Source organism: Leuresthes tenuis, unplaced genomic scaffold (assembly GCF_036924035.1).
Source record: "Leuresthes tenuis unplaced genomic scaffold, fLeuTen1.0.hap1 SCAF_19, whole genome shotgun sequence".
Lineage (NCBI taxonomy): Eukaryota > Metazoa > Chordata > Actinopteri > Atheriniformes > Atherinopsidae > Leuresthes > Leuresthes tenuis.
The window spans coordinates 21,003,817-21,022,447 of NW_027325373.1; the positions used below are offsets into that span (position 1 = coordinate 21,003,817).

General features: G+C 43.4%; 1 protein-coding gene across 3 annotated transcripts; it reads left to right on the forward strand.

The window, feature by feature from the left end:
• The first annotated feature begins 455 nt into the window (after positions 1–455).
• On the forward strand, positions 456–17,951 carry ttll11 (tubulin tyrosine ligase-like family, member 11). 3 transcript variants are annotated; one of them, XM_072371947.1, is made up of 10 exons: positions 456–1,591; positions 3,937–4,036; positions 4,252–4,385; positions 5,840–6,130; positions 6,226–6,510; positions 7,253–7,348; positions 7,419–7,531; positions 12,761–13,009; positions 14,462–14,568; positions 16,410–17,951. In XM_072371947.1, exons 1-10 carry the CDS (start codon positions 1,064–1,066, stop codon positions 16,721–16,723), a joined length of 2,217 nt encoding a protein of 738 aa, XP_072228048.1. In that variant the 5' UTR covers positions 456–1,063; the 3' UTR covers positions 16,724–17,951. The 3 variants fall into 3 exon arrangements, with proteins under 3 accessions (XP_072228048.1, XP_072228049.1, XP_072228050.1); XM_072371948.1 differs by having other exon boundaries at positions 5,840–5,959; XM_072371949.1 differs by lacking the exon at positions 456–1,591 and having other exon boundaries at positions 4,006–4,036; positions 4,232–4,385.
• The last annotated feature ends 680 nt before the right edge of the window (positions 17,952–18,631 follow it).

An 18,631-nucleotide genomic window follows, 5' to 3' on the forward strand; every position in this document is an offset into this window, starting at 1 on the left:
AATCATGCTCTTTACAAAAAAATATTTCCGCTAAATTAAGGACGCAGAACAACTGGTGCATACCATCCCCGTGTTGCCTTCATGTGCCGTCAGAAAAACTACTAATCCTGAGGTGCTTGTAGAAAAGTCGGTCATCATTCTTTGCTAAAACAATAAATGCTTAAACCTGTATTTGAAATCTACAAAAAAAGTTATATCTGCTGTTCTTTTATCATTATTGTTGCGGTTGTTATTTCCATTTCTGACATGTGACACGTTTTAAATATTGCATTACCAGGTTGCAAACGTTCACATGCGAACAACATTAAAAACAGTGATTTTCTATGTACATCTTGTACAGTTCACCAGTGCCCCGTTATTGTTTTTAGTCATGAAGAACTAAGTTATAGTTCCAACAATAACTCTTAAAGCAGGGGGTTACGAGGAACCCAAAATGCACCATCAGCTGTGTTCAACAAACCAGATGGAGGCTGGGCCGTGGGCTGGTCTGCAGTCTGCTGCTTAACAACGACAGATCACACGCAAACGGCAGAGAACACAACTGTCAGCATCATGACAACGCTGCTGGGGAAGTGTCTAACGGTACCGGTGATGTGAAGTTCGTCTCGAGTTTGAAGGTCTACCTTAGTTTCGCCGAGGGCTCAGAACCAGCGTGAGCCTAATGAAGTTTAACAGGCTAACGTCGGGTTTAGCTCTCACTGGGCAGCTAGCAGCGTTGGCTACAAGTGTCGCCTGTGTCCAGCAGCTTGGTTAGGTCAACGCGAGCTGGTGGGAGCCGCTAAAATATTCTAAGCAGCAGGTAAACAACGTTAGCTTCCGGTACTTCTTTCGTTGTAGATGTCAAACGGTAGATTGCCGGATAACGGTTGGGACTGTCAGTGTATTCCCACGTTCAGCCTACTCGCTCCGTTAGGACATCAACATGTCTGCATTAAATGGCTTTCATTGATGAACTTGCCTTTTAAGACAGCAATGCGAACTACGTTATTTGTGATTAGCTCGCCGGCGTCGGATTATTGCGCTCCGCGGTACAACCGTGCCCTGCCCAGCAGCGTTTCGGATAATGAGTGATCGTTATGGAAATGTCAGGGTTCAGGTAGAGCAAATGAAATCATTGGGCGACAATGCAGAGAAGGGGGGTGTGGATACTGAGGAGCGGCTCCCTGTGTCTTCTCCTTCCGTTTCTGCCTCTCCTGACCCATCCAGCAGCGTTCCAACAGATGCATCCAGCTTCTCTGACATCCCCAAACAAAGAGGTAAAAGTCGGAGCAGGCCAGGAAAGGATGACAAGCCAGACTCAGATGGCTCACTGCTCGGCTCTGTGGTTCCTGCTCCTGCTGTAAAAAACTTGAGAAGTCCAGAATATGCACAGACACTCCTCATCAAGGGGACTGGAAAGATACTGCAAGGCAAGTCAGAGCCCAATGGCAACTATTTAACCATCCATGCATCTAAAAAGGTCCAAGAAACGCGCCGTGAGGACGGATTGAAGCCTTCAAGAAAGAGAAGGCCTGTGACGGTGGACACGTCTAAAGCCAAAACCTCCCTGGAGGCACTGAAGTTAAGCATCAAGCAGCTAAAGTGGAAAGAGGTGCGCTGTTTCCGACATGTTTTTATGCTTTTAAGCCTTTAAAGATCTTCCACTATAGCAAGTGATTGATAATGTGACTAAGGGCTTTAGGTAAACAGCAGTGGGAGGCTTGATCCAGAAATATCAGCTTCTCACCGCTTTGGAATTTCTTCCGGATTAGAACGAGCTTTGGGGTTTGCCACGAATGTGAGTGGATGCAACGTGGGTCTTTCTCCTCTCAGTCAGCTGCTGTCACTCGTGGTTATTTCCTGCCATCGGCACGAAAATAATCAGGCATTTTCGGTGATCGAGCTTCTTTGTTTCACTGTGTTCCACCGGCTGCTGTAGCCATGGAGTTATTAGACAGGGAACTCTGCTCTCATTTAGCTGACCAAGTCGTTTCTGCTGTGTGGAAGTTAGTGTTCAGCCCCTGGAAACGTCATAGGAGGAGTGATCTGATGGAAATGTTGTCGCACGACTGTATTTTCAGGAAAAGAAAGTGTAAAAGTGTCTGAGATTTCTTGAAGGGGTAAAATTAGTCGAAAGAATCTCAGTATTCAGTAATTAACAATAGATTACACAATTATACAGTATAGAAGGTGGGGAAAGTGGTGTTTATTTAGGACAGTGATGGAGTTTCTGGTGTTTTCGACCACAAACTCAGCCAGAAGTTTCACCTTGTTTCGGGTTGCAGATGTTGGCTGTGTGAGGCCGCAGTGGCTGGTTGGAGATAAGCGTTGCTCTAAATAGAATGCAGCAACATTAAAGCATTTATGAGACGTCCGTTCAGCCCGTTCTGTCTGCTCCAGGCCACGAGGGCAGAATACCTGTTGGAGGCTATTCTTAACACCCGCTCCATTATGCATGAGAAGTAAAGAATGGCAGTTCACTGATACAGGTGAAGTAAAGACTGTGACCAAGCAGTGACACTTGAAACCCTGGAGATCCGGTATCAAAACGGTGGACAGAAGGCCGATACATTAGCACACTTTGTCTACACGACGTGCCCCCAGCGAAGCCGAAGGCGCCGTAGATCTTGTGTCATTTTGAAAGTACTTGTCAGCATCTTTGGAGGGGGGGTGAAACTGCAGTAGCCTTCCTCTGTTTGTTTGTTGTCGTGGGATGAGGATTGACCGTTGGAAATCTTTGGAACGAGCTGTAATACACCCAGCAGTTCAGCGGGTTTACAGCACGAGTTACCTGACACAAGTCTGGAGGCTTTAAGTAGACATTTAGAGACTGATTAGGGCAAACCTTAACTAGCACATCGCTACATCTGTGGCAGCCTCTGGCCTCAAAGAGTAAGCTGTTAAATGACTTTCCACACATGGCTTTCTCTTACACAGTGAGAAATTATTAGCCTTAAGCTCCTCTAATCCAATATACTTTTAGTCCTCTTTCAGGCAGTGATAATGGCGGCCTGAGGGTCTGAATGACGGCTTCAGAAAATGTGACTAATAACTTGGCAGTTTTTCAGAGGCTTGGTGTTCTGATAAGGATGCTGTGGACTAAGCTGGCATTTAGAATTAATGGATTTTAAAATGCTTGATACTTGCAGGCCTCCATGGAGCACAGCTGAAAAGTGATAACCCGAGTATCTCAGAGTGGAAATGCTATTTACTGGAGGCAGGATGGATGAGATGCAACTTTCAATATCTGCAAGAGCCTGTTTTCCTGCTGCTGAGTGAGAAGGAGATACGTTTGCTTTAAAATAGCGGCCTGGGAAACTAATTTCAATCCATACAAACGAACAGGGGGCAGCTGTTTTCAGGTGTAAGGCTTAGAGAATGGTGAGTTGCATGCTGTGGCAGTATTAATAGCATGTGCTTGCCATGGAGCAGGGATTCCCTGTTTCACTCTGTCACGCTGACACATTAATGAGATGCAGCTCGGTCACGGGTTTATCTTGTAACTTATCTTTGTTGAGTTTCCATTGAGGTGAAAGAGGCTGTCCTCAGTGATCATGTCCTCTGCTGATTGATACACGAAGCATGTTATTGAGTTCCGTTTAATTCAAGAAGAGAAAGGTAACACTCAGTGTGGAGCGGCTGCACTACAGCTAGAAGAATGTGTTGTCGTGGTTGATCCACGGTTGGAGTGTGGGTAGAAGGGCTTTCAAGGACAAAAGCTGTGGCTCGTGTTAAAAAGAAACTCATTTTCAGCACATCGCTGCAGCACCTGCCCTCCGGAGGTGAGGTGACCCATGCTTCCACTCTGCTTGTATCCTGGGTCGTGCCAACATGACATGACGTGTTTGGAAAAATTCAAACGAGCATCACTTTCCGACTTGATTAACCTTTTTTGCTTGTTTGTTTAGTCGGCCGCCTTATGTGCTCCTCCTGCACTGTTTTCCTTTCTTTCATCAGTTTCCGATGGGAAGACGAGCAGCCTGTGACATCTACTGGCACGGCGTTTCCTTCCATGACAATGAAAATATCGTCTCAGGGCAGGTCAACAAATTCCCAGGTATTTCATCGCATCTGCCTCTCTCCTCTTCTACGGCCTTTTTTCTGGTTTCTGTAATCTCTGTCGAGGGTGAATGGTGTATGTGTTTCATACAATTTCATACCAATGCAATAATAGTTTTATGTAGATGTAAGGAACATCCACCCCTGTGGTCCTGCACCCAATGTTTCAGTTTTTCTGTGCTTTCTGTTTAAGTGGACTTGTTTGCCTTCCAGGGATGGTTGAAATGCTGAGGAAGGTCAACCTGAGCAGAGCTGTACGGACTCTGCAGGAGCTCTTCCCCGAGGAGTACGACTTCTATCCCCGTTCCTGGATTCTGCCTGAAGAGTATCAGCAGTTTTCCACACAGGTATAGTTGCTCATTACAACGGCATTTTGATACCGGACATGAAAACAATTTGGGGTAACCGTGACAACCGCATTGTCAGTTCAGCCCATGGGTGACGCAGCGAAACAGTAGTTCCCATGAAAGCCAATTTAAAATCACAGATAAACAAACATTCATGTCTTTTAACTATTATTTAACTGAACGTTCGTTCACTAGTTAGAAATTGTCAGATATTTGAAAGTTTTTTTTCTTAGTTTTTGTTGCTTATGTGCCAACATCTTTAGTTTTTGCACCTTTGTTTGGCTGTTGTGGACAGTAGGCCGTTTAAATAAAGGATTAATATTCTAACGATCGAATACATTAAAGTGTGGCAATCAGTCAATAAGAATAACAATTAAGAACAATAACAAGTTGAAATGGCACCAATGAACAAAGCTGGTTTAAACTGTTAAATACAGCCAGATTCCCTGTTTAAAATGGACCTTTTCTACTCTGTACAGTTTTATTTGACACATCAACAAAGGCTAAATTTGTCTTCTGTCTAGAGGAAGTATTTTTTGGGCAACATTTAGATCTGCTGTCGTATCTTACTGCATGCATAATGTTTCAGAATGTAAAAAATGTTTTTTCTTCTTTTTGAATCTGCATATTTGAAGTTAGTAATCAGTGATGTAATTGATCCAGTATGGCACTTCAGTGAGGTAATTGCAATGGCATACTTTGTCCAGCAGGTGGCAGCACGACATCAGTGTTTTAGTTCCATTTTTCAGCTGGTAAAGCTGTTCCCCTCCAGGTTTAAAAAAACACGTAATGTTACATACAAAATCCAACTGAGAGAAATGTGTACAGAATGTGTTTTATTCAGTGACAACAATGCAAACATCCCTGAAAAGGGATGGCGATGACCGTGATTACACTTATTAAACGGAGGGCTTGACCTGTTTATCTTGTCAGCGTAACAAGATGTTCAGTTTGGGTATTTTTGCTCCCCAGTTGAGCCCTTTTCACACACGAGATGCATATTTGCAACACTGATGGCTTCACCGACCTTTTAAAGCATTCAGTCATTTCCACATCGGTCCCTTTTCTCTTAATATTCTGCACCCCCTTCGTTCGAACAGGCTGGCTAAAGTGACAAAAAGAGCCGCGGTGAACGTGCAATATTTATGAATCCCGTGAGATTTGACAATGAACGAAATGTGTCGGCTGTGGCTGTAAAGCTGTGATATGGTAGTCTTCCACAGTGACATGTCTTGTTGCCATACAGTTTCACATTAGTGTGCCACGTGCACAGTGATTGGCTACAACACAGTGGCTGTCAGTGGAAGCATCTGAAAAATGTCCCTTTTTAGAATGTTTCGGCCTGTTGATCAGACGCTGTCACACCGTGAGGGTTTAATTGCACTGCACTAACAGCTGGTTGTTATCAGCTCAAAGTACACGTGAGGTTTTTTTCACCTGTTGACTTTATGCAGATTCGCATGGTGAAGGAGAACGACGCCGCGGTTAACCCCACTTTCATCGTCAAGCCAGACGGGGGCTCTCAGGGGGACGGTATCTACCTCATCCGTGACCCCAGCGATCTTAAGCTCATGGTGGGTTCACATGCCAAACAGGCTGTAGTTCAGGAGTACATCCCAAAGCCGTTACTCATCGACAAGCTCAAGTTTGACATCCGCCTCTACGTTCTGATAAAGTCCATGGAGCCGTTGGAGATCTATATTGCCAAAGAAGGCCTGACGCGTTTCTGCACCGAACCCTACCAGGTATCAGTGACGGTGCTTAAAGTGCTGGAGGCTTTGAGTGATTCAACTGACGCTTATACCATTCCAATAATTAAGGCCTTATTGCCATTATGCAGGAGCCAAGCCAGAAGAACCTGAGCCACGTCTTCATGCATCTGACAAACTACTCGCTCAACGTCCACAGTGGCAACTTTGTGCACTCAGACAGCCAGAGCACAGGCAGCAAGAGGACCCTCTCCAGCGTGCTGTACAGGCTGGCAGCTAAAGGTGTAGATATAAAGAGGGTGTGGTCGGACATCATCGCTCTGGTTATCAAGACTGTCATCGCTGTGGTGCCCGAACTTAGAGTCTACTATCAAGCAGATATACCACCAGGCAAACCAGGACCTACATGCTTCCAGGTGGGTGTGCAGTAGTGAGGTAAACAATTAGTTGCCCTCCTGACCCCTGAGCTGTCAGCTCAATAACACATATAACCCAAGTGTGACACCCTGTCTTGAGTGGAACTAACCCGAATCTCATATTTCTGTCACCAGTTCAACACGTTTTCAACTTTCAGCAGTTTATCTGAAACACACCCCAGAATTCCGCCGGTTGCAGCTGCTCTGTGGCCACTCGTCTACTTTCAGAAGCGTCCCAGAAGCAGCTCTCCACTCTGCTGAAAATACACGCCAGATCTATTTTTGTCGGTAGCCATGTCGAGCTGCGCAGAGCAAATAAACTGGCAGCGAGTCAGACATGGGAGCGGCATCATCAATTTGCAAAACTCATTGTATCTCATCATTACCTCAGCGAGCCGGAGGATTTTTACCACTTATAATGACCAAGTGTTGTGACACCTCGGATACTGAGTGAATGAGAGCGGGAAAACAGCTGCAAGGAGTTTAGGTCACAGTCACATGTCATCTTGATGTGAAGCTACGTGGAAAAAAATGGACATAAAAAGACAATCGTATCATTAATCACGATGTCAACTAGAGTTCTAGATCTGTGACTCGCCTGATTATTACTTCTGCTGCTCAGAGGTGCAGAAACGCCCAGAATTTAGTGACAAATCCAGATCGTAGCTTTTGGTTCCACTTGTAGTAATGAGATCTGCATTTTTCATAAATGAATGTAATGAATGAGTTGTCTGTGTCTCAGATATTAGGTTTTGACATCCTGCTGATGAAGAACCTGAAGCCAGTATTATTAGAGGTCAACTCCAACCCCAGTATGAGAATAGAACATGAGCAGGAAGTAAGAGACTGCTGCCACCAGTATCATCATTCTTATCCCCTTTGTTGTACTAAGTTCCTGTTTGTCTCAGGTGGCACCGGGGGTTTTTGAATATGTTCCCAGTCCAGTGGATGAAGAGGTCAAAGTGGGTGTGATCAGGGACACGCTCCGCCTCATGGATCCACTGAACAAGAAGCCAACAATGTGAGCACACACACACGCACTCACACACATACGGTGTTTGCAGTTCTAACAGCCCCCCCCCCACTCTCTGAACATAATATCTCACCCCGCCCGCCCGCCCCCCCCTCGGAGCTCTTTCTAAGCTTGTTAAATGGAAAAATGAAATTTAGCTGAGGTGTGGTCGAAGCTCACACATTGGTGTGGTGGCTCCATCGCTCTGGCTGAACTGCTCGGTGTGGCTCTGGCATTACACCCCCACCTCACTTAGAGTTTATGTATTTCTCCCCCTCAGTCTGTTTCTCTTGAATGGAAAGCTGATTTACAGTCTCTGTCTTCTTCCTTCATCATTCTCTTTTACTCAGTCTTTGCTCCTCCCTCCACCACTTTTTGCTGGCCTCCCCTCCAGATTAGTCTCGTTGTATGATATTTGATCTGAGAGGAATATCTTCTGGAGGATAATAACTGCGTAACTGCTGTATTCGTGACTGGCAGTGTATAGATGTAATCCACCTAAGACATGCTTCAGACTTCAGCAGAAGTACATTTTCTATACACACACATTTAAGAAGCTCTTTCTCTTGAAATGAAAAAAACATTCCTAATCCTTTTTATCTAATGGCCGTCATAATTTTCACGTTGGCTCGAACTTCTGGCTCTCAGTGGGTGATGCTCAAAATCTCATTACGTGCATCTGGAGATTTTCCCTTATTTATGTTAGAAAATTAAGCTCTAACCGTTTTTATGATAACCTTTTATTAATTTATGGACAAATTCCTAATATTAATCTCTTCCAACAGGTATGTGGTTATCATATTTTGCCCATTCAGACGGCTCCAGACTGTCAGCTGATCATACTAAAATACATATCACAAGTAAAGGAAAACATCTTGATGTGTTATTTTTATACCTGAGAATTTAACAGATTTCATGTCTGTTTCGGTTGATGGAATACAAAAAACCCCAAAGATTTCAGGTTCATGTCAGGTTGGTATTGTAAGGAAGAAAAAAGCTCTTGGCATATGTCTGAGAGTTGCTAATTCCCTGAAGATTTAAACACTCGGAATGAGAAATCTCATTCATTTGAATATGTATGCGGCATTGAGAATTTGTGCCTGTAAAACTTGTCAGATCCCATCCATCCATTCTTTTTCTAAACCCATTTCACTCTGTTCAAGGTCGTTGGGTGCTGGAGCCTATCCCAAACTTTCTTTTAATACAATGATGGTGTGTCGGAAGTCATTCTGCTTAGTTCCCTCAATTCTTTCAGTCCTGTTGGGTCTAATCTCGGCTGTCTTTCAAATAATATCACACAGGCTCCTATGAAGTTAAATATGTTGTTCAGTCTTGTTTTTTACCGCTGAACACAAGCTCAGAAATCAGGTAATTACTGTTTCTTGCCTTGGCTACTGTAATTCGCTGTACTCGGGTGTTAGTCAAGGTTCCTCCAGTCGTTTCCTCTTGATTCAAAAGGCTGAAGGTTGAGTTATTACCTGGGCAAAAATACATGAACACCATCCCTAAGCTCATCTCCGAGCATTGGCTCCCTCTCAGATTTCATATTATTTTTTAAATCTTACAGCTCACCTTGAAAACCCTAAATGACTTTGCCCGCACGTACATCTCAGGCATGCTGACTTGGTATGTTCCCTCCCAACTAGTGAAATCTGCAGATACTATTCATAGATGACAGTTTGTGACAAAAGGAGCTCAAGCCTTTTCCATTAGAGCCCCCATCTTCTGAAACCTGTTGCCCTCTGAAATCAGGCACTCCAAGCCTCTGGCTACCTTTTAAATCCCTTCTTAAAACGGTCATCTTTGTAAAAACCTTTGAAGCACCTGGAGGAAACCCAAGCAGGCAGAGAGAGAACACAGAAGGGCCCCTGCTGAAGTTCAGACCTCACATTCTGTTTCATTTCCTGAGTGAACATCAGCAGCACGATTGCTTTAGTTAGCCCGACAGTCAGGTGCTCATCACGTGTCGAGTTTACAGCCTCTTTAAACCTGCTTTAGGTCTTCCTCGACGCAATGGCACATCAATATTTACAAGCGGATGACCTCACAGTTTCAACACAAGGTTTAGATGAAAAACAACCCAGTCAACTCTCTTTATGTCCTGTTTCTGAAGTGTTCATGTTCCAATGAACTGAATGAACCATTCCGCTCCACAGAGTGTGTATGCTGTGTTTACTTCTGCACATCCAATATTTGCACACGTTTGTCTTGTTGAATACCAGCTAAATGCAAAGTGGAATTTTAAATCCAGCCTGTTTCGTGGCAGAACCTTTCTCTGAGCTCTCTTAAGGCCTTCAATTAAAATAGCCACTGTTCTAAAATTGCTTCAGGTCTTAATTAAGAAAAGAAATGACCACAGTGCAAATACGTACCTCAAATACGTACCTCAACAATACGTACCTCAAATACGTAAATAGGTACCTCAACAAACTAAACCTTGACTTTAGTTGGGAATTGGTGCCGTGGAAATAAATTAAATGGAATTTTCTCATAGAACTATAAAAGTAGGGTTTATGCAACTCATTGAGCTGGTTACTGAGAAGTCTAAGGGGTAGCAGAAGGGTAGCAGATGTGTGGCTAATTAAGGGAGATGAGAACTGAGTTGAAATTAAGATTAAAATCTCATCTTATTATTATTAAAGCATGAATTGCTCCGTGCATTGGTTTTGTTCCAGTTTTCAATGAGCATCTTTCTAAATGCTGCCGAACACAGAAAGAAGATGTTATGTGAGGTGAAGAAGTGTGTTTACTGCACAGATGGTGAATGTACCCGTGTTGTGTTTGCTGGCAGCTGGTCGGCAGTGAGATGGATGAGAGAGTTTAGCTTTAACTCACCCCATGTTGGAAATTGCCGCGTTAAGAGGAAGTTGCGGGAAGGCAAAAAAATGTGCTGCTATTTAGAAGAAACTGTGTAAATCTGTGATATGCAAATACAAAGTGGCACAACAAAGAAAGGAGAAGTGACAGGAAAAAGGAAGAGATAAATGGGGAACCATGAGAGGGAGTGTGTGACGGCGTCGCTGACTTTCAGACGGATACTGATTCACACTGTGTAGCAGTATCCTGTGCATGCTGTCTCTGAGGGTGATTTGTGAGCCCCGATGAGAGGTGGCAGGCTCATATTCATAGGCACACGTACCTAAAATATCCTACAAAGGCCCTGACTGTTTAAAAAGCAAAAAGGTGGATGAAGTGCAATATGTTATTTTGAAGTTGGAACCTTTTCCTTGCTTGAACTGTGATGTTTCAAAGCCCCATTTGAACTTTTCTGATGGTTGTGGGTGTGTGGCTTGAAACAGACGTCAGGGGTGGATTTTTCTTTCAGTAGTCTGATATGGGCTTTGAAAAAGTTTATTCACATTTCATAAATGAGTATTTAATCACCACAAGCAGCAACGGCTTGTATTCAGGTTAATAAAGTGGGTGGAGGACTCCTCGTGTATTAACATTTGACCCCAGGCCTCTGTAAGTCTTTTCATCAACACATTTTTACCCTCCAGCTTCGCCTCCATCATTTTCTTCTCCCTCTCAGCTGCAGTGTTCGGTCTGTCAGCTTCTGTTGAAGATTTTGTCAGCTTATTGCAAACACTGGCCTCTCTGAATAGGTGAGGAAGGTGTCCTTCTGGATGCCAAGGCATGATTGATTCCATTAAACATTCAGGAGTGCACTCTCAGTGCCATTCACGCTGCTTACTAATTCATGGAGAAAGAACCTGTCCCGTAAAAGTCTTTGTTTTGTTGGTTTGCCCTCTTCTTCTGGCAGATGAGACTGTGATGAGGAGTTTTTTTTTTTTTTTTTTTTTTAAAAGTTAATTACAAGAATCATAAGGCTATAATTTACTCTGACCTACAAGGTGCCGCAAAGCTAAACTGTGAGTGCGGGAGATGCCAGTCAGACGCAGTGTGTACACACCCAGTCACCACACAAGCCCAAGGACAAAAACACACAAAACTTTCTGCTTCCATTAACTTTGAGCATGAAGCAGCCAATCGCCTGGGAAAGCAAGCCGACTTCTAAAAAGCTGTAAAACTGACTGAGAAAGGTGCATTTACGAGCTGTTATCCAGATGATTTTCTATGCAGAACGTTTTGTTCTTGCGTTCGCCGTCTTGTTGTTGTGCAGGAATCCCTTCTTTGAGCTTATTTCAAACACAAAAAGCAAAGCAACAAATTGGATTGTTGCATCACAAATGGTTTGCTAGCTTTAAAGGTCTCGTCTCCACATTTCGGTTCCTTTTGCACCACCGCCCGTCTGTCGGTGTGATCAGTGCACGTTAAACTGTCTGCCAAGGCACGAGTGGTGGTGGTGTTGGACTAAAATGCCTCTCTGTGCTGGTTTTTAAGCAGTGAACGCTGCCAAAACTGCACTTGAACGTCTTCATTCTGTGGACACCAAGTTTAAAACATTTACTAGCCAAAAAAACTTGTGAAATTGGATGATTTTGTGTGTCCAACGCACTAAAGTATGCTCAGCTTATACAAATAATGCAAAAAGGAAAGCAGAAAGTCAGAGAAACTCCAGGATACGTTTATTTTCTTTTATTTAGCAAGCTCCAGAAGTGACTGAAGGCACACTGACGCTGAGTCACAGCAAATGAAACTCTGATTCATTCATTTTGTAATTAAGGAATTGAGTTAAAAAAAACAAAACAACTCCAATCTGATAAATGACCCAGGCCTAACTCAATGTTAATAAGTAGAATTGTTTTTATTGTGTCTAGAAAACAGTGAATAATGCCACTCCAGTCAGAGGCTCCTGCACAGGTTACAGGGACATTATGAGTCTTTGAAGCATGACCACATTCAGCTTTAATGTTGAATTAAATGAGTAATAACTGGACGCTGTTTACAAAGTCTCAGGGTACCCTGAAAGCTTATTGGACCTAATGGATCAAAATGAGTTTCTCACAAACGGTCTGCAGAGATGTAAGTAAAATTTGTGTGACTTTTGTTAAGCTGCTGTTACTGTTATTGTTGAGCGCGGCGCTTTTATCGAGGTTTGATGCGAGCGACCTTTCAGGTCCCCGGTGCAGCTGTATCGAAGCCCATCCTCTCTTTTCCTTACAGCACCGTCTCCTTTTCACACTGCTCCAAGGTTAGAGGAAGTAAATGTTTCGACTTGTAGTTCTTAAATCTGCTCGATCAGCTTCCTCATTCATGACTTTGAAGTGTAATTAACTGAGAGTATTAAAAATGATAATCTGTTTATTCTGTTTCTCGCCCGTTATGCCGCATCAGAACCTCCCAGGCGAGGGGTGGTGGGTATGAACACATGGAAGACATACCGCTGGATCCAGAGTCCCAAGGCAGGAGTCCAGATGAGATGGGAAATCTTCCTTCGCTGTGTCTGAAGCAGGTTTACCCGAAGTACACCAAACAGTTCAACTACCTGCGGCTGGTGGAGCGGATCGCTGCTCTCTTCATACGCTTCCTCGGGGTCAAGGGCAACATGCGCCTCGGTCCCACAGCCTTCCGAACCTTCATCAGGTACAACGTTTGTTTCCTCTGTTAGAGCTCCTTAAGATTCTGCCATAGCAGCAGCCGACACTCCCAGCATCCAGAGAATGAATGTAACCAAACCAGAGTGGACAGGACAACACAAACGTGCAAAAATCATCTTATCATTGCAAAGGAGTTTACCAAATGAGCACAAACGGATTATAATCAGTGACGATGTGCTTTAAATGAATCTGAATATGTTTCCCAGAAGTGTGAACAGCATTTAGCCTTTCTTTGTTATCTGGTTCCAACTGAAAACCACGTATTGACAGCTGGATTAATACTTTCTGCGGGTAGGAAAACTCACAGAGTTGTCACTGATTCTCTGAGATGGTTCAGTTTAAAAGAAAAAAGCATCTGTTGTCACGACACGGATTCGTCCAAGTTGTTGCATTTAGGCGACCTGGAACCCGGGCAGACTGCGTTCTCTTGTGTCTTTGATATCAAGAGTCTTGAGAGAATCCAGCTGCCTCTCAAAGTAAAGGTGGGGTGGGAAATCATCTGTGGTCATCCACACTTATGTCCTGTATGCTGGCAGCATTAGGCCTGCACACTGAGTTAACAAACTTCTACGTGTGGCGGTCTTTTGAGCTGTCATTCTGCCAAACGCTGTCTTACTTTATTTTCTGTTGTTCTCTACCTGACAGTTGATGCTGGAAGAAGTTCTCTTCACCTTTCTAAACTATTAATACCACGCTGATGAAATACTGGCAGGGAAAAAGTCCAAAATCGATGCCTCTCCTCATTTTATCTGATATCTTTTGGACTGAATTTAATTTCCATACAGAATTTACAAATTTAAAGAGCTTTCTTTTGTTTTGTTGTTTTTGTTGCGGTCATCGCTAATTGTGGCCTAATAACAGACTGTAAAGCTAAAGTTGGTGAAGAAGTGGCGGTGCTGTTCTGTTGGATTTCATATCATATTGTGAGCATTCAGCCTTTCCAACTCCGGAGCCGCACACTGAGCAGCCTGAAGCTTTCACTCTCCAGTCTCTCTCATATAGCTTTACAAGGACAAACATTTCACTTCTTGTTCTGCTTCTCAGCTTATGAAACGAGGCTCCAGAGAACGGTGCGCTTTTTAGCTTCAGTAGGAAAGTAGCTGCAGCATATTGAACAAAGATTGTGCACTTAAATAGAATCATTGTGTCTAGATACTGGTGCGGTTCCTTCTCTTTAAGTACTGGTTGCTTACTTTGTCTCAGTCCCTACAGTGTAATGCAGGCTCTCTGACTGCCTGCTGTCAACCACTTACACACACTTAAGTGCTTCTACCCAGTCGAGATGAGAGGCCATTCTCACATTGCTCTGAGGACATTTCCTTGTTGAAACCGAGACAATAAGTAATATATCTTTCGACCTCATAGTGTTTTTTACTTTAAAGATAAGTGACAGAGACAGATTTCAGTTGGATATTAAACATTCTTCTGTTCTTTCCAGGACTTGTAAACTGAGCAATAGCAACTTCACTATGGCCTCGGTGGACATCCTATACATAGACATCACACGTCGCTGGTCAGGAGCGGTTCCTGACTCCAGAGAAGCAGGTAAACGTACGCACACACACACTGTGTTCCAAGACAAAATCCTCAAACGCTATGTGGAGGACGGAGAGCCCAGCATCCTTGAGACTCTGAGCAAATAATGTGCACTCACATAATTGCTTGTCATTCTCTGTCAGATTCGCTCTGACACGGCGCTCCAGTAATTGAAATGAGCTGAGATCACAGTGTGACAGCAAAGAGACCGTCTGACATGAATTATTCAGACGTTGCACCTTGCGAGGAATGTTTGCGACTGAGCGGATGGTTTGAGATCACATGGACCAGGATGGAGGGGCCTGCACTGAGGAGACTGTGGGCTGAATTTAAAATGAGCTCATATGTATGCAGAGAGACTGAAGTCAGGGTCTGTTACTTCTGTGTGTGAACTGTAGGAATTGTGGGGAACCAAGAGGAGGCATCTAAGCTGCACAGGAAGTTAGGAACAGAAAGTGCAGCAGAGGCGACCTGTGGGGCATAAATCCACTCAATTAATTGTTTTCTCATTTGATGCTTGATCTTGAGTCTCTGACCTTGAGCCCTCAGGCAAGATCTGAAAAGGATGAAATTAAAATGACATTAGAATCGCATCAGCATCTCTCATTCTTTTTATGCTTTAAAGCAGACAGATGAATTGTTCAATGAGCCGGCACCAGAGTCTATCCTGGTTCTCTGGAACAAACGTCTCTTGGAGGCAGAAACGTATATTAAGTGTTCCTGTAATATATTCTTATCTGAATTTTTCCACTGAACAAACTTTAATATACTTTTAATATACTTTCTGTGATTACTGATAGATAAAGCTGTCACCGTGAAAGTTCTAATCTTCAGTTTTGTGGAAAGTGCTGAATGCTGATTCAAATTTCTGATCATTTTGGAGGCTGCGGCGTGTGCTGTCCTGCATTACTAACACTATATTTGGTTCAACCCAGTAGATTATAAAGAGTAAGAGGTAGAAATCACACAGGGTGTAACTGAACAGACAACTTCCTTCAGAATAAAAAATGCAATCAAACACCAAAGGTGTTTTCACAGCTACCACCCCAGACCAAGGTGTTTTTCTAATGCTTTTGATCTAGTTAGGTGTAGATTCTTCCCATGATACAAGCACACCGAAGATGTGTGCATCCTGTTATTGCCCCCTACAGGGGCTGGTCTGCCAACACTAGATTTTTACTGTTTTTTTTAAAATAGGGTTGAGTCTGACGATAGCATTTTGTCAGATCAGTCGGCCGTCCGTCACTGTCACAGATTAATTTTACTGGCACTCGAATCATTTTCTGCTATTCATACCAGCTGCACCATCTCAGTTGAACGGCCATCCTCTCAGATCCCGTCTCTTCACTTTGCTCACACCTCACATATGTCTTTCATGACCACAAATAAACACGGAGTCGGTGACTTGAACCATCGCATTATTCAAACACCAACACTTTTCAGATACACCTGAGTCTACGTTGGGGCATTTTTTATTTTTTATAGTTATAGAACAGCCGGGTTATGAGAGAAGTAAAAGAAGCCTAATGCAATTTGCAATGTAGAGCTCAGCATCAGTGCACTGACTCCAGACACATGCTGTGTTGGAATCATTCACTCTCTCACTATATGGTGTTCACTCTATACGAGAGGACACAATAGTGGGTAGGACTGCACAGCTGTCACAGCCTCATATTTATTTTAATAGGAATTTAAATAATGTAGACTTTGTCTTTGGTCTAACAGAACTCAGATTGAGTTTTATTACAAACTGCTGAACCGTTCTTTGAATTAGAGATGACCACTGTTTTAGTGTCACTGAGTGATTCTGCAGTTACACTAATATATGTTGTTGTGGTTCTGCTTTTCAGGAATGGGACTACAAGCATTTGTGGAAGCCTTTTTCTACCTAGCAGGTCGCAGGTTCAAATCTCTGGTGCTCAAGGAGCAGGTGGTGTCGCTGCTGGAGCTCTGTGAGGCTCAGCTGGGGCCTCAGTTGAGCGTCGAGGACAGACGCTCTTTGAGCTGCAGCAGGGCGCTGCCGCGATCCATCAAAACTCAGTCGGTGTGCCTGACCAACCCTCGGCTCAACTCTCCAGCTCCTCAGCGAAGAGCAGCCAGCCAGGACTACCGCCTGCATGCAAGACCCAAACCTCGCACACTCAGAGCTAATGTGGAGAACTGATGGGAGGGAACTAGTCATCCAACCCTCAAACACGGCCCACAGCTCTCTCCACCGGAGCAGGGAGATAAGGGGTCCATTCCTCCTCTGCGGCTCCTGACAAGGACTAGCTTGACCCCTGCTGGCTGACTTGTCGGGCGACTGTTCTCAGCCGGATTGCTTCTTCTTCCAAGGAGGAAGATGTCTGCAGGGGGGATGAAATGGAGAAAGATTTGAGAACGCTGGGGGTCTCCTTCCGCCCCTCCTGGTGGGATCATACATGAACAGCGTGGTCCTGTCGTGAGAATATGGCTGCTTTTAATGGACTTACTGATTCTAAAGGGCAGCTATTTGCTTCCCTTACATTTGTCCGGCAACAGTAACACCGAAACAAACTCTTTTCAGGGATAACATTAGATGCTCCATGTCAGTAGATTCACACACAAACAAATGAGTGTAAGGGCGTATCGTCGGTGTATTATATTTTAAAATTTGCACAGCAGCTCTTGAAACGATTACATTTGCAAAAAAATGGATGCGATGCCGCCTGGGCATCTGTGTGCATATGTTGCGTGAGTATGTGTGTATTTATTTGTGTGCAGCTCAGTGGTGAAAGCCTATTGACTGCCAGTGGCTCAGCTGTGCGTCCTCCATGAGCCCATTAGTGATGAGTTAAGTGAATAAGTATTCACTTATCCTCTTTCAGTTCAGCAGCTATTCCTGTCAGGCAGCCTTAGACCTTCCATAAATATGTTTTTAGGATGATGACTTTGTAGCCACATAACTGCCATGGGGAATGGATTATTTCAGAAGTAAATGCATGGCACTGAATTCCACAGTTTAGATAGGTTTGTTTCCTAAATGGCATTTTGAAAGCTTTTGTTATAAGTACACAGTGTGTGACATGGATGGCAGCTACAAAACAAACAAAAAAAAAACACATCCTGTGGTGGATGCCAAGCAGAGAAGTCCCTGCTGTTTCCAGTGATTTACACTACACATTTTGCACCAATAATAATAAATATTTTGTCTCATGCAATCAGAATTAACTACCTACAGTGTGGGCAGCTGTGAAAAACATACCGTGGATTTAACTAAATTATTCCCACTTTGGTTATTAGTTTAGGGCTAACATATTTTCTGCAGTGTGGTTGTGATAATGTCATGTAGACATATGAGGTTATTAGCAGTGACAGATTGGGAATGAAATGTAATTAACACTGCAACAAATAAAATTCGGTCTTTCAACTGATGACGTGGTTTGTTTCGAATATTTAACAGTGACTTAAGCCATGTTTCATACACTGCAAGCTCAGTTGTCGCATAGAAGTTTAAACCATTTAACTCTCCATTCTCAACCAGGCTGATAAATGTATCTGAAATGGGTCATTTTTATATGCTTTAAGACCTCAGATATGTTTCACAGCACAACCATCTGCCAATGTTTCCTTGACCTTCTGTTGTTGAGGCTGGCGCTGCCAGCTGATACAGTAGCTCATGTGTTTGTAGTCCTCTGTCTCTGTTGCTGCCACTGCTGTTATTGTTGTCCAGTTGTCCAACAGCTGTGTGTCTGTCATCAGGCAGAATTATGTCTTAGCTGTTATCCTTCATGAAATTCTGTGCCAATTTAGACCACGGATATCACTCCTCTTTTAACCAGATCATGTGCTTAGAGGAAGGTGTACAATGAAGCTATAATAAATATTTAAAGGATATAAAGCAAATCCTGAGGCACAACATTTACTAGGTATTTCTCCACTTATTAAGTCTTATTAAATCTATTAGAGGTGTAATAAGTCAATTCTGTGCTTCCCCTCATGTGCATAAGCTTACTTACCTTCACGTGCAGTTGTATATTTTCAGCTGGTTGCTCCTTTTTTTTAATCCTCAGACTTTCTTCAGTTTAAATTGTGTTTTGGACAGCTTTAAAGA

Excerpts from the sequence above, each read along its gene's own strand:
- ttll11 (XM_072371947.1), top strand. The coding sequence starts at position 1,064 with ATGAGTGATCGTTATGGAAATGTCAGGGTTCAGGTAGAGCAAATGAAA. Across the intron at positions 7,349-7,418 it reads GAATAGAACATGAGCAGGAA|GTGGCACCGGGGGTTTTTGA; the intron begins GTAAGAGACTGC and ends TGTTTGTCTCAG. Across the intron at positions 14,569-16,409 it reads TCCTGACTCCAGAGAAGCAG|GAATGGGACTACAAGCATTT; the intron begins GTAAACGTACGC and ends TCTGCTTTTCAG.